Consider the following 16,267-nt stretch of genomic DNA (forward strand, 5'->3'; position numbering starts at 1 on the left):
GCAGCTTTTCGGAACCATGGTTACTGAGCGTGTGGCACCCTTCTGTTCTGCCGTCCCATTCTTTCTGCTGAATGAGCAGCCTGCCCTCCTCTTGGGGATTCACTCCCAAAGGCCAAACATGCCTAATACCACAGCTGGAGGACTTGCTTCCTTAGACAAAGGGATTCTGTTTGCACATAAGCCGGTTGTAAACAAGGGCACTAAGCAGGCCTCTTTTTCGCTGAGCGCTCTTAACCTCAGGGACCCTCTTTGGTGGGTGGACTAGTACCTGTGTTGTGGAGCAGGAGCCTTTTAGCAGCCAAAGCCTGTCAAGGTGGATTAGCTGTTGCAGGTTGGCCGGCCGCTCTCTCCTTGAGAGCTGAGTGCCGCCACTTGGGTTGGAGCTGGTTGCAAATGGTGGCCTTTGTACTATGGGTGGGTTGTCCTTTATTTGGCCAGCGGGCCTGTCAGCAAGTCTCTAATTCTGTCTCCAGGCACAGTGGGGTCAGGAGAGGCAGGGTCTCCTTCCTTTTGATAGCCATAAAAGGATTCACCGCAGAGCCTGCTACCTGCACCTTTTCATTTTTACTGCCCAAAGGATCGGGCTGTCAGCGGGGATTCATCACCTGCAATTGCTAAGCACCTCCATGTTGAAAAAGAGGGCTCCTTCAGACAGGGCAAATGTGCCTGAAGTTTATTGGACGTTTGTGGGAATTTATTGCTGTAGCACTCTGTTGTTTTTTTAAAAAGTTGTCAAAGGGCCCAGACAGACAGGCCAAAATAAAGCTGCCTCGGGTCACTTTGGTGGTATGCTATTTAAGTGACACATGCATCTTAAGAGACCAGAATTTGCATCAAAGCTACCCTCCAGTCCTTTGGCATCACTTCCAGCCTCTTAGGACACATGTATTATCTCAAGAGCATACCTCCAAAGTGACCTGAAGCAGTTTTATTTTGGCCTGTCTGTTTGGGCCCAAAGATATCTGTTGTCCTGAACTATCTTCTGGCAATTCCTGGCACCAGCTGCAACTTTTTACCCCACCCTTGAGTGAGTTTCCTTTTAATTCCAAGTCATATAAAATGTACCCTTTCATTTCCCCCTTTCTCCTTCCCTCTCTTCTTTTTACAGTTGTCATGTTAATGTGTCAGTGAAAGGGCACCTTTGCATTATACTGCTAAAACTCTTCAGAAATGTTTCAGTATCACCCTGCCTATTCTTGCTGTTGCTGAAAGATTTATATGCCAAGGATAGAAAGATAAATACAGTGGGCCCTTGGTCTGGTTTGGTTCTAGGCCCCCCCGTGGATACCAAAATCCATGGATACTCATGTCCCATTACATACAGTGGCACAATAGAATAGTGTCCTTTGTATAAAATAGCCAAATCGAGGCTTGCTTTTTGGAATTTATATATTTTTAAAATATTTTCAAACCGTGGATTCTTGAAGCCATGGATAAAAAATCTGTGGACACAGAGGGCTGACTGTACTGTCTTCCCCATCAATAGTCAGAAGTTCTTACTGTTTAATGGTTTGTGTGGTCAGATTATATCAAGGCGTAACAACACCTACCTAACCCATCTCCATTGTACGTCCCTTTCCTCTTTTTTCCTTCTTTCAAAGGATGCAGCCAAACTGGAGACATAACCTGGTCTGGCAGTGCTTTAACTCTTTCTGGCTCAAGGCTATGGAATTCTGGAAGTTGGAGTTTGTTGTGGGCCCAGAGCGGAGCAGAGCTTAAGGAACGAAGGCTCCACAACAAACTCCAACTCCCAGAATTCCATAGCCTTGAGCCAAAAAAGAGTTAAAGCGGTGCCAAACCGGGTTATTTCTCCAGTGTGGATGCTGCCATACTTAACACCCCCTAAAAAGCTCCATGTCAACGCTGTATGCTATTCCTTAGGCTCTGTATCTTCCCGGCTTTTTTTTGGCCACAGTGTGAAGAGCTAAATTGCAAAGAGGTGAGAAGGCATTATGTTTTTGCCAGTTACAGAAGATGTGCAGGCGAGGGAGAGGTTTGGCGTGGCAGTCCCTTGCGTAATGTCCATGGCATCAAGAGATGTTGTTTAGGGATGTTTTTGCATCAAGACAGAATGGAATCCAGTTTGACACCAACAGGTTAAACCAGAACTTGATCAAAGGCTTCCCCAGCATGGAATGTGTGAAAAGAGAAATGAACGTATTTCACACTTATTTAGCAATTTCACCAGTTGGTGGACATTAATTAAGGTAGACTTTTTAAAAACTCAGGTGATGGGGAGGAGTCCTTTATGCTATGTGGAATATTCAGAGATAGATTTGCTAGTTGCTTTCTCTGAAATACAGCCTACAGCAGTGATTCCCAAACTTTGGTCTTCCAGATATTGTGAACTTCAGCTCCCAGAATCCCAGATGGCTGAGGCTTCTGCAAGATGAAGTCCAAAGCACCCGGAGGACCACTTTTGGGAATCACTGGCCTACAGCATGTGGTATTCATTAATGGTCCCCCATCCAGGTGCTAACCAGGCCTGGCCCTGCTGAGCTTCCAGGATCAGACAGAATGTGGTGCCTTCAGGGTATTTAGGCCTGGTACATTTACTTTTTAAATCCCATGTCACCAGAAGCTCATTTTGTGTGTGTGTGTGTGTGTGTTATTTTGAAAGGAAACTATGAACTTAAACATGCACAGATCTTTTCTTAAATTTGATAACAATACAGTAGATGATCAGCAGAACAAACATCACCCAAGAAGTGCCAGTTTCCTTTGTATGATGGAACAGGGGTGGACAAACAGTTAAGTAGAATCAAAATAAGAGAATTCTTGGGAGAATCAAAAAGAAAAGAAATTCATTTTTCAAATTTAATATTCTGTTAAAGCAGGAGGAGTTTAAAAAAACACAGATAGATTTTTCTTTCTTTCTGGCAGACAAAGCCTGTTACAAATTAATCTGTAAAGAATAGTTACCGGTAATTGGTCGCCTGGGAATCTTCCAGTCTTGATCAGAGGTGAGGCCTTGAACGCTCCTCTTGCTCTGCCTCTCCACAGACTTCATTCAACCATGCTATCTATCTCCTAGTCATGTTAGCGACTACACAAAGCTAGTGGGAGGAACAGCCATATTTTCCAGGATGCTCAGATAATTTTATCAGTCGTAAACTTCTCACCTTTAGCTTCCCTTTGGCTGAATGTTCTGGTTCACCCTTCAACAACCCCGAATCTCATGCAGCTCCCTTGTCGCCAGTCAGTTGGTGCCAATGCTCTGGGAAAGGGCTGGATGATTAATTGGGCTACTTGAAAGGCAAACTGAAGCGGATAAGGATGCTTCTCTTGGTGAGGTTGGGAAGTTGGTAGAAACCAGTTTGTCAGATTGGGTTCTAAATTCCCCCTTTTTGAAATTTTGAATTGAAATTAGACACATCCTTCTGAAGTCTGTTGCAATAATTTCCTGGCTAGAGCCAGTGTGGTATAATGGCTAGAATGTCAGGCCTGAACCCTGGGAGACCAAGGTTCAAATCTCTGCTTAGTCATGGAAACCCACTGGGAGACCTTGGGCAAGTCACAGTCTTTCAGCCCCAGAGGAAGGCAGTGGGGACAAACTTCCAAATAAAGTCAGCCCTCCATATCCATTATTTCTTTATCCACGGATTCCGCCACCCACAGTTTGAAAATATTTTAATTCATTAATGGGGGACCATAAATGAAGACCACATGCTGTAGGGCAGTGATTCCCAAACCCTGGTCCTTCAGGTGCTTTGGACTTCATCTCCCAGAAGCCTCAGCTATCTTGGCCAATAGTCTGGGATTCTGGGAGCTGATGTCCACAACATTTGGAAGACTAAAGTTTGTGAATCATTGTTGTAGGATGTATTTCAGAGAAAGCAACTGGCAAAGTTTCAAAAAGTAAACCTTGAAGTTGCCATTTTATATATGCCATTATATTTAATGGGACTGTATTTAATTGAGTGTCAACAGATTTTGGCATCCCTGAGGATCTTGGAAGCAAACCCCAGTGGATACCAAGGCCCCACTGCAAATCTTACCAAGAAAATCCTAGGAGAGGATCACCACAAGTCATCTTGAAGGCAGATAACAATAGCAAACAAAGGAAGTCAAGGTAATGGCTTTGTTTGCAGCAGGTACCTAAGGTTTGTCATTCCTAAACAGTTTGAGCTTTGCCTTTTGCCAGGGTACAGTTTGTGCTGCACAGCTTGCCTGCTTTCCTTTGCCATCACAAATGTCTCTTAAAAGGTGCAGCATAATATAAAATTGATGAGCCCATGCTTTTCCACCTTCAGTTAGCAATGCTGATGCTGCAGAAAGCAATTAATGCACCCTTACGGAGTGAAACATCCTCTTTGGGGAAGGCTTCCAGTGTTTCCATACCAGGGCTAATAATAACTGCATTGTGAAGGGAGTTCCTGATTCTCCCATATATATATATATATATATATATATATATATATATATATATATATAAAAATCCCAATTTTACTTGATTTATTTTAACTTGGTTCATCATGTTTGGCTGGTAAAGCACACTGGAGCTTCTCAGTTGAAGACAAGTCCAAGAAGCAGGGTTTTTATGTGTAACACATGCTGAAGTGTGCATTGCTCCCTTGCTCTTTGAAAGGCCTTCCTCAATTTGCTCCTTTGCCTCCTAAAAAGAGAAGAAGACAAGCCTGTATGGTTGGGCTTAGCGTGATACCTGCTGTATGGTTTGGAGGCTCATGGGTCAATGGGTGGTCAATGGGTGGTTGAATTGTGTGGATGTTGCCGAACTGCAATTCTCAGTATCCCTCAATGTTGGTGATGGTGGCTAGGGTTGATGGGGAGTTACAGTCCATCTGCTTCTGAAGGGTTGCACAACTCTTCCCCTCTCCCTTGCTGAAGGGGGTTATGGGGCCTCCATGCAAAAGGGGCTACAATCCATATGGGCCCCAGGCCTGTTCTGGCTGACCCAGAGAGGACTGTGCCTCTAGATCCCCCCCCCCCCCCCAAACGGTCCTTGGCTCGATCTCTTCCAAGGAATGGTTGCATTTGATTCTGGTTCTGTGCTACCTTGGCAATGAAAGCTTCAAAGTCTGGCTTATCCTTGGTGCTGGAAGGACTCTTAAAAGTCAAAGGCTTTCACAGCCGGCATCTATAGTTTTTTGTGGGTTTTTCAGGCAATGTGGCCATGTTCTGGAAGAGTTTATTCATGCAACCACTGAGCAGGAATAAACTCTTCCAGAAGATGGTCACATAGCCTGAGAAACCCACAAATAGACTGTTCAATTGTTTAAAATTGATATATTAATTGGATTGATTAGTGCCTTTTTAATGTTTGCACCTCATATTGTTGTAGCTGCCCTGTTTTAACTTGGGTTCCTGGTCAGGAGGAAGAAGAGATATAAATCAAATCAGAGCAAATCAGTCAGTAAGGCTATTTGAACTTCATGGCTGCAGGATTCTAATAGACGTTTATTTTTAATAATTTTTTATTAGACATATAAAAACATAACACAACAAACAAAACATAATCCTCTAAAATCACACTCTAATACAGCGATTCCAGACCATTGGCCAAGGGGGCTGAAGTCCAAAACAGGACCAGAGTTTGGGAACCACTGTTTTAATACATTATCTTCATTTAACACCTGCCATACCATATAACATAACAGATTCATCATCTTTTGTTTGACCTTCTACAAACATCTTTCTTCACTCTTTCCTTCATTCTATATTCTTCTATCATTTGCTTTTACCCTTCTGTCCTAAGGCCCATCTGTACCTTTTTTTTCACACCCTCCTTTCTTTACTTTTCTTCTTTTTCTGTTCAGACTTGGGGTATTTTTTAAAGTGCAAGTCTCAGTGTTACTTTGTTCATGGGATGATTGTCAAGGTCTGACTCTTTTCTCTAGCACTACATGCTAGCAAGTACTGTCCTGCAAATGCACTCTTAGCCCTGGGAAAAAGGAGGGCAGAGTGGGTGCATCCTTTGTGTATTAAATAGCACTGCAGTGGGAGGAAGATTATTCCTTTGGAGCCCAGCCCAGGAGGAGGGAATGAGTTAAAGCTCTCATTCCTGTGTGGTCTGGTCTAAAATCTGCTTGAGACCCCCTGCAGGTGCCTCTTAGGGTTTTAAAGAGATACAGCTTCAAACCATATGCAATTTTTGCCTTTAAAACCTTCTTTGAGACCAATCTGATTTACTCCTTAAAACACACACACACACACACAGATTCTTGCCATGGAAATTCATGGACCTGCTTTCATGTGTGTGTGTGTGAGGGAGAGAGAGAGAGAGAGAGAGCACTCATTTTTCCTTTAAGACAGGCCTGCACAACATATGCATGCAGCCCGCCAAAGGATTTCAGGTGGCCCACAAGGATGTGGAACGATTCCAAGGCTCCTCTACCACTCGGCCTTCTCTTGAGGAGAGTGCCATGTAGAGGAGGAGGACGAAGGGTGAATGCTCACCCTGAAAGGTTCCTGCACCACCTGGCTTTCTCCTAAGGAGAAGGAGGACGGCTGAACACACATCCTGCAAGGCTTCACTTCTTGGCTTCCTCCCAAGCAGAAGGCTGGGGGGAGGAGGAAGAGGGGCAAACGCTTGCCCCTCAAGGCTGCTCCACTCGCTGCCTGGCTTTCTCATGAGGAGAGGGCCAGGTGGTAGAAGAGGAGAACATGTGAGCCCTGCAAGGCTCCTCCATTACTTGACCTTCTCCCAAGGAGAAAGATGAGTGGTAGAGGAAAAAGAGGACAGGCAAACGCTTGCTCTGCAAGGTTCCTCCTTTGCCTGGCTTTCTCCTGAGAAGGCTGGGCAGCAGAGGAGGAAGAGGGCAAACACTCACCCCTCAAGGCTTCTCTGCAGCTCAGCCCTCTTCTGAGGAGAAGTTGGGGCAGAGGAGGAGAAGGACAGGCAAGGTGCCTCTGCTGTCTTTTCCTGAGGGGAAGGCTGGCAAGAGGAGGAGGAGGATGGAATTAATATTAATTAATTAATTAATTAATTAATTAATTAATTTTCAATTAAAGCCTATCTGTGGCCCAAAGACATTTAGCCTATTTTAATTTTGGCCCCTACCTACTGCCAAGCTGTGCAGGTCTGTTTTAAGACATTTAAGAATTTGCTATGCCTCCCTTTTGTGTTCTCTTTTTGTCACATTGCCCAGCTCCAATTCTTCGTTCTCTGTTCAGCTAAACAGAAATGTGTCTGGTTTCTCCCATCCTTATCCTTTCTATTAGTCATTCTTTAGACATCCTGTGCAAGCATACCTCAGTTAACAAAGGCACTGCTGCGCGAGGGAGCCGCAGCGGACAAACCGCGTGGCTTCCCCGCGCAGCAAAAAGAACCCGCAAAAAGTGGGTTCTTCTTGTGGCGCAGTTGTGACGCCGCAAGGCTACAATGGTGCACTTGCAGCGTCACAACTGTGCCACGATGTGCGGACGCTAAGCGTCTGTCATGTCAAAATGGTGGCGCCCATGTGTATAGGGCACCACCATTTTGATGTCCCCAGTACGTACTAGGGGTGAGGCCTAATTGGACGCTGCGTCCTCGGCCAACCCCTAGTACATACTGGGGGCAGAGCAAAGGCCCGTCTGTAACGGGCCAAACTCTCTGAAAACGAAGCATCTTTTTACAAAGTCTTTTTACATCTGCTGAGCTCCCCTTTCCTCCTCCTCTGTCTAGCTGGAAGGTTTTTTTTAGCAGGGTTAGCAATAGCAATAGCAAGTACATGTCCATACTGTTTATCAGTGCACTGAAGCACTCCCTAAGTAATTTACAATGTGTAAATTTCAGCATTGGGTTGTAGCAGCATTTTTGCAGTAAATAGTAAAATAAAGTATGTAGAGAGATCTTGTAGCCCCTTTGAGACTAACTGAAAGAAAGAAGTTGGCAGCATGAACTTGCCTAGATGTAAGTCCGCTTCCTCAGTTGTATTTGGTGAAATAAAGCTTTAATTGGGAAACTTTAGGATTCTGTTCTGCTTGATCCTGCTGTAGCTACATGTGCCCACATATTATTATTATTTCCAAAATAATATTACAAGAGGAACAGCGGGTGCCACCGAAATTCCTGACTGGCCATGTGTGAAAACAGAAAGAAAAAGGGAAAGCAACCGGCCTTAGCAGCTAGCCACAGCATATTAAAAACCACAGCTCTAGGCCTGCGATTCCCAAATTTTGGTCCTCCAGGTGTTTTGGACTTCAATTCCCAGTAGCCCCAGCTAGCTTGGTCAATTGTCAGGAATTCTGGGAGCTGAATCCAAAACGTCTGGAGGACCAAAGTTTGGGAATCATTGCTCTAGACAGAAGTTTGGCTGCCAGAATGGAAATCAGAAGAACAGTCTCATGAAAAATGTCATCCCCGGCTGCATTTTGGAAGAAGCTTTCAACTTTCTAGTGGTCTCTGGAAGGCTCAGAATGGTTTTGTTTACTTATGCAGTACCTTGTTTTTAAATTTTATATGGGCATATTCTTATTTCTGGATAAAAGGTTTGTTGGAACCTGTTGAACAACTAACTTTCTTTGCTGGTGTAGGATCCTATTTCTATTCTTTCCACATTATTTCTGCCTCTGGTGCCAAATTTTTTGTTAGAGAAGTCATCCTGGGGGACTTTGTGGTTGTGTTCTGGGCTGTTTTCAGCCTCATCCCAGGAATGTTCCTTTGGAGATGCACCCAAAGCCTCAAGAGCCCAAGTCTGTTGTGTTGGGGATTAGTGTCCATGAGGGCCCCTTCCTTCATCCCAGCCTTTTAATAGCTGTGCACATGAAGAGACTTTTGACCTGTTTTCCTGCCCCACGGTGACTCTGTGGTGCTTAACTTCTTCCACCTGCGCAGGGGATATCCAAGGTAACTCCGATGTGGGACACTTGGCTTTCCCTACCCAAGACTAGGATCATCTCTTGAAAGCTTACCCATCCCATGGCACAAAATGGTGCCAAAAAGGGGCAAATAGGAAACAAGGAGCGAGTCTGACAAAGTGCTTTACAACATGAGTTTTCACCTACCTGAGGAGGCAGGGAAATATCATAAGGCTATCGTCTGGCCTTAAGTGACTCTTACAGAGAGGAGAGGGGGTCCACTGAGTTACTATGGGGGGGTGAGTTTTCCTCTCAATGTAAACACAACAATGGCTCCCCCCCCCCCAAAGCAAGATGTTGTTGACATGAGCGAAGTCATCTGAGGTCAGAAACGTGCTGCAGGCTCTCCTCTATGGAAAGGATAAAGGAGCCTCACAGCGATTGAAGGATATACATCGCTGGTTATGTAAAGAATAATCTCTATAAGGGAAGCCACAGCAGATGGGTAGTGCCTCATCTCCCCCCCCCCCCCCCCGGCTTCGTTTTTGTTGCTGAAAGAGACTGAATTGATGAAACCACCTGAGGAATGTTTTGCTCAAGCTGGGAGGGAAATATGTTTGAATAGTTCTCCTCCACCTTATCTTCAATGTTTTAAGTGGCTTTCTGCCACTTTAGGAGAGCACCAGCTCTGTATGATGTCTGTTGATTCATTCCCATAATAAACTGGATTAAATAAATAAATACACACACATACGCAGAGCAGGGTCACATACCTGTAAACAATCTTGGCAAGTTTTCTGTGCCATTTTAGCTCCTTGTGCCCATGCTGTATTCCTGCACAACATTCCTCTAAAAGTGTAGTTTGTCTTCACCATTTATTGTCAAGATGCTTTTTTGTGAAAACTTACTTGTGAAAGTTCTGAATAATTACCATAAGCATTTCTCTGCAGTCTGGTCAGTTTGTTAAATTTAAGAATTAACACATATAAAAACACTAAAAATTGACACCAAGTCACATATATGTGCCAAATCTGTGTCAAAATGTTAAACTAGAGCAATAAAGCTTAAATAGTAAAAGCAAAAATAACATTTGAGGACTATTGCTGGAAAAGGAAGTTCTTATCCTGGCCTGTGAAGAGTCCTAGTTAATGTGTGCAGAGAGACAAATAGGAATCCATGTATTTCACTGTTGCCCCAGTAGTGGATTGCAACGGGCTATTGCCTGCAGAAGAAGTTATTTTTGGGTTGCTCATGCAGTTATGATAAAGGCTTGATCCTAACGTGTTGGAGACTGTAGAAGCCAATAGGGTGCACTTGTTCTTTATTTACTTTACTTTGTTTAGGAAATAACTGCATTGCTTTGTGTTTGAAATCACTGTGATTTTTATATTCCTTTGGCTTGCAGAGGTGGCTAAGTTGCAGCCTGCAGGATGCTTGTGACCCCCCAGAAAACCCAGGGATTAATTCTTGTCCCCAGATGCCTGTTAAGGGCATTTTGGCATTGTTTTTGGCTTGCCCTGGGCCAATTTAGGCCAAGGAGAGGTCTTTTTTTAAACAGGAAGTTAACAGGGAATGAATTCTATTCATTTCCTGTTGTTTAAAAAGAGCTCCCTTGGCCCTAAAATGGCCCAGGGGCTTAAAAATAGGGTGAAAATGTGCCCCCCCCAGCCCTAGAGGTTGCTTGGGAGCATTTTTTGTATGCAGTGGGGCATGCAGCCCTGAGGAGTCTCCCACAGTTCCCCCCCCCCCCCCACTCCTGCAAACAGAACTTACCCAGCATTGCCTTTGCCTGCGCTGCCTTTGTCTGTCTAAAGAGTTCTCCTTTTTCTTCCTCAGCTTTTAAGCCCAGAGAGGTGCTGAGCCATGGCTGACTTGGACCACAACCTCAGCCTCGCAGATGCCCTGACTGAGCCACCACCACAGATTGAGGAGGAAGTGAAACGGGATTTTATCGCCACCCTGGAGGCGGAGAAGTTTGATGATGTGATTGGAGAAAAAGTTGACAAAACGGACTATGTCCCTCTTTTAGATGACGACGACCCCAAGGCTGGGAACCAGGAAGCGAAAACCAAACCCCACGCTGACAACGTTCAGGTGGAGCGTAAGTGTCTCAATGGATGTCTCAGTGACCAAGGAGCAGGTGGCAACAAAGAAGGGCATCCTGCATACAAGAGTCAGATTGTGCCATTAATGCTGCTATTCCCTAGGACAGCAAAGAAGGACGCTCTCAGGCATCCAGGGGGAAAACTCCTTCTTTGCTTGCATTCCCTTGCTTGTACCTTCTGCTGCTCAGGAAACCAGGAGCAGAGGATGGTGCAGGTGAAGGGCAGGGACTATTTTTCTGCAGATGGCTTTGGAGATGGATGTGCAGCAGCACCCAGTGGACAACTGTGAATGCTACACAGTGGGAGCAGTGGGAGGCAAGGAGGGAACCGGCCTTCTTGGGATTTGTCAAATCATCAGTTTATATGTGCAAGCCGGGAGTCTTTGAGTTGGGTGGGAGCCTATTTGGTTTTAGCACATCTCAGGATGGCAGTAACACAGGCAAACTGTAGACAGTGATGTCTGTTGCCAGCTTAGTGGCTTTGCATAATTACTTGGCAAATCCTGGTTTCATGGAAGGATTGGGCAAGTCATACCTTTAGGGCATTTAGGATGTCAGAGCATGCTGGATCCTTCCATTATAACTGGGGCATGATAAAGTTGCTATTTTGGACTACAATTCCCAAAGAATCTCCCAACCAGCATGGACACATTCTCTGTGGTATTCTATACTGCAAAAAAGGTGACTTCCCCAAGCTTGAATGTAACATTGTCTTCTCAAATCACAGCTCTGTCCTTTGGAAGGAGTAAAAGTACCAGCCTTTTTCTTTCTGTCCTCTCTGCCCTCGGTTGACTTTTAGGGCTGATGGTGCCTCTCTTTCTCTGCTTTCTCCTCCTGTTTCTCTTCTTCCTGCAACCCAGTTGGTTGCTGCCATGACTTCTGTCTTTCTGCCTGCTGCTGAAACAATTGGGGCATCTTCCTCTCACTGCCTCTTGTCTAGACTGTCACTCCTGCTAGTCTAGTTTCCGGCTCTGCTCCATTCTGGGTGTTTTTGCTGAACTCTTTCTACCCTCCAGTAGCTCAGCACATGCCTCCTTCTCTTCTTTTTGTTCTCATTTGCTCCCTTCCAAACTTTATGGAGATGAGGTGGGGGCTAGAAAGAATTTGTCCTGTCAAGGTCTGTTGACCCCTGGGAAAACTCAGTTTGGGGCAGAGAAATGGGACCCAAGGTGGATGCAGCTGTGGCTAGTGGAGAGGGAGGCTCCTTTCCCTCCAGTTTCTTTGCAAGAAGATTAACCTTAGCACTTGCTACCGTGGGTTGCTTTGCTCTACTCTGTACAAGCTGATTAACGTAAACAAACAAAACTCATACCAGGGATCTAATTCTTCGTTAATTTTTTTTCAGAGAAGCTACAAGTAATTTGAGTGATTTTCTTCCTGCTGCAAGAAAGTCACAGTTTGGGACTTACTCTATGCAAAATTAGCAGATGAGTTGTTTTAAATTCAGAAAACAGCATTTTTCTGCACAAGAAACAGCATTGTTCTGTGTTGACAATACTGCTTACTGCACAGAATATGCTCTTTTCTGTGCAAAATTTCTATGTGTTAATTTTGCATGGAATAAGTCTCAAATTAGTGCGATTCTCATCAGTCCAGTATTCTCTTTGTTGGGATTTCCTGACATGCCAGATACGCATTTTTGAACATCTGTTGAATTCTATCAAATATTCAGTATACCAACCCCCAGGTCATACCTCCTTGACTTGCTCCTTTTCTTTCCCCATTCGTAATGTAACTGCCGGCTCCCCTCCCTGCCTTCCGTCTGCGACGTCTGGAGCAGCTTCCCCTTTTCTTTCTTATGCAACGAGGTTTCTCCAGGCTCCGTTTGGGAGAATCCTTATTTATATAACCTTTATTTCAAAGTAAACTTAACATCATGTGTCAGGATGTGTAACTTGTCTCTTTCTAGTGGGCCTAACTTTATCTCACCTGAAAACTCACACGTTGTCTGGCCCATGGGAGAAATGCCTCATGCTTGCTCCCAAAATTAAAACAGACAAGTGAACCTCTGAAGAATTGGGGGGGGGGGGGGATGATGGGAACTGCAAGGCAGAGAAAATGTGCAGGCTTCTTAACAAAGCACTTCCTTTGATCCCTCTCAAGGATCTCCAGGGTGTAAGCCACCCCCCTTTGCTAGCCTTTTTGGACTATCACTTCCATCACTACAATACCACTACAATGCACAGTATCTCCCAGCCATTGACCATGCTGACTGGGGGATACTGTGTATTGCAGTCCAAAAGGAAACTTCCAATGTGGAATTTGAAAAAGGATGCATTGAGCTGATAAACATATTAATTCACTGAACTGTTGAGCCCAGTCAGGACATGCAAAAGATTTCTAGGGTTTCATGGAATCATAGAGTTGGAAGAGACCGCATGGGCCATCCAGTCCAACCCCATTCTACCATGCAGGAAATCCAAATCAAAGCATTCCTGACAGATGGCCATCCAGCCTCTGCTTAAAGACCTCTAAGGAAGGAGACTCCACTACACTCCGAGGGAGTTTGTTCCACTGTCGAACAGCCCTTACTCTCAGGAAGTTCTTCCTAATGTTGAGGTGGAATCTCTTTTCCTCTAGCTTGCATCCATTGCTCCGGGTCCTAGTCTCTGGAGCAGCAGAAAACAAGCTTGCTCCCTCCTCAATATGACATCCTTTCAAATATTTAAACAGGGCTATCACATCACCTCTTAACCTTCTCTTCTCCAGGCTAAACATCCCCAGCTCCCTGAGTCATTCCTCATAGGGCAAGGTTTCCAGACCTTTCACCATTTTAGTCGCCCTCCTTTGGACACATTGGCTCCAGTTTCTCAATGTCCTTTTTGAATTGTGGCGCCCAGAATTGGACACAATATTCCAGGTGGGGCCTGACCAGAGCAGAATACAGTGGCACTATTACTTCTCTTGATCTAGACACTATACTTTTATTGATGCAGCCTAAAATTGCATTGGCCTTTTTAGCTGCTGCATCACACTTCGCTTTATTAAGACCTGACAGGGATTAAACTGGGCTGTTTTGAATTGGTTCCATTTAGGAGATGACATCTGACCTTCTTGGGGTTTCTGTTGTGCTTGAGTTGTGGTGCAAGTGCTCTCTAGCATTGGAGCACAACTCACAAAAGCTCATTTCAGGATTGTGAAGCCAGAGGTTCATTTGTATTCCCAAGGAGCTTGCCTGGTCAGATCCTGGACACCTTCTCCCCTCTTTTTCAATGCAAACTCAGAGATACTCTTACCTGGGGGAATCACTTTGAATAGCATGGGCACTATTGTTGTTGTTGCTGCTGTTATTTTTTTGTTGTCAAGGCAGCAAACGTATGTATGTGAGACCTCCAAGGGCCCCCATCATCCCCAGCCCTGCTCAGACCTTGCAAACTCAGGACAGACCCACTTCCTGGACTGAATCCATCCTGCCTTTTCCTTCCTGCCTTCTGCTTTACCAAGAATGATGGTCTTTTCAAACAAGTCACATCATCTCATGATATGTCTGAAGCATAACAGCCTCAGTTTAGTCATTTATGACTACCAGATGAAGGATTTGGTTCACAGGATTACCATGTTTTGGACCTTGGAAGGAATCTTCACCCAGAATGAGTTCATCTGGTGACACTGGGAAGACATTTGCCTTGCCTTTGGCTTGGCATGTTTACTACACTCCTCTGGATTATTTTTCTTCTCATTTTTATGGATTTCAGTAAGTGATACTCTCCAATAAAAGAGAAGGGGTGTAAAAGACATCCAGTGTGGGCCGGCCTCACATGAGCAAAGGGTGGGACTCATTTCTTCAAAGCCTCTTTGGTTCTAAAATTTTATGAATATTCTTGAGTCTGCTTCTCTTTCTTACTTGAGGCAAGATGAGGTCAGCTACTAAATAAGAAAACTACTTCCAGGGATGTAACCATTTGGCTGGATTTTGTAGCCTCTGGTCCATGCCTTCATAAATCACCAGTTTAGGACTGGGTGGATCTATGTGAAAATCCCTCCTTTGTGGACTTGGGTGTGGTTGGAATACAGTTAGGTTTCACAGTTTTTAAGGGTACAAAAAGTTTCCTTCTGAAGTGGGCAGCCACTGATCTCCTTTTACCAACAATAGAGTGGCACATGGCTGTCTTTCAGGATCCATTTTGAATTGCAGTCATTGAATGGTGTCCTTTTGGTTGGTCCCAGTTAGAGTAGACCCATGCAGTGAATGATTGGATGGTGAGTCAAATTATTGTTGGTAAATCTTATTGATCCAAAGGGTGTACTCTGATCAGAACCGACACCAGGATTGTGGCCTTTCTCTGCCCTTGAGATAATCTCCCAGTGGCCAGCCAATTTTTACTGATGGCCACACAATGTGTCTCTGGAAGGGGGCTGAGCCCAGTGCGGAAGCATGTGCTTTGCATGCGGAAGCTCCCAGGTTTGATCTCGGACACTTCAACATATGTCTAGTAAAAAAAAAAAAAATTATGCCCCAAACCCTGGAGAGCAGGCCAGGCCAGCCAGTATAGACAACATAGGGCTCAATGCTCCAAAGGTTGTGCTAGGGCACATTTTGTGTCCCAGTGGAGCCCAGCCTTACACTGTCACAATCCAGTGCTCTGTTCACTGGATCAGATTGGCTTTCATACTGCAATGGCCCAATCCTGGAGATTATGTTTTCACCTCTGCTTTTGTATGGGAAGTAACAGAGTAGTTCAGAAGAATGTGACAGCAGAGCCCCTGTTTTCATAGAGTCAGAAGAGACCCAAGGGCCATCCAGTCCAACCTCCTTCTGCCATGCAGGTACTCTCAGTTAAAGCATCCCCATTGACAGATGGCCATCCAGCCTCTGTTTAAAGACCTGCAAGGAAGGAGACCCCACCAAAATCTCCAAAGCAGCATCTTCCACTGTCTAACAGCCCTTACTGTCAGGAAGTTCCTCCTAATGTTGAGGTGGAATCTCTTTTCCTGTAGTTTGTTTGAGGGCTTAGATCTCATGTTTTCTGACATCTCAGTACCGCCATGCTTCCACTTTGAGGAGCTGGGTTAGTGGACCAAGGCTCTGACTCATCCAAAGCAGCTGCAGGTATCCAGGTGTGCCCTGTATCTTCACAGCCCTCCCTAACTGAGCACTATAAAGTGCTGCACTGTATTTGGTCTGCCTTTCCTCACAAACCTTTGGGCCTGGTCTGAAGGCCCAAACCAGGATGGCCCTTCTGGGCTGGCAGCTGAGGACTGGCACGCGGCTGAAGCAGAAATGGCCCTGTGGGGAAAATACTTGCTCCCTGAGGCCTTTGGCTTTCCTGCAGACAATCCAGGGAATGTCTCTTTAGAATCTGGCTTCTTCCATCACTGACACTCTGGGAGAAAGGAGGGTAATGGCTGACTAAAATCTCTTGGCCAGATTAGGCAGGCTTAACAACTAGTTCTGCGTGGACCTGTGTGAACTGTCTCAGG

General features: G+C 45.0%; 1 protein-coding gene across 21 annotated transcripts in view; it reads left to right on the plus strand.

Annotated features, from left to right (window-relative positions):
* MAP4 (microtubule associated protein 4) overlaps positions 1-16,267 on the plus strand; it is a 251,831-nt gene that overhangs the window by 73,673 nt on the left and 161,891 nt on the right. For 19 of the 21 annotated variants that reach the window (XM_089533866.1, XM_089533874.1, XM_089533879.1 and 16 more), the window contains one exon: positions 10,579-10,843. In XM_089533866.1, coding sequence (XP_089389992.1) covers positions 10,606-10,843 — 238 coding nt within the window. In that variant the 5' untranslated portion in view covers positions 10,579-10,605. Of the gene's footprint in view, positions 1-3,930; positions 4,073-10,578; positions 10,844-16,267 lie in introns of all 21 variants that reach the window. The other 2 variants (XM_089533868.1, XM_089533872.1) reach the window with 1 other exon arrangement.

The sequence above is a fragment of the Sceloporus occidentalis genome, unplaced genomic scaffold (assembly GCF_023333645.1).
Source record: "Sceloporus occidentalis isolate IW3139 unplaced genomic scaffold, rSceOcc1.0.p SCAF_7, whole genome shotgun sequence".
Lineage (NCBI taxonomy): Eukaryota > Metazoa > Chordata > Lepidosauria > Squamata > Phrynosomatidae > Sceloporus > Sceloporus occidentalis.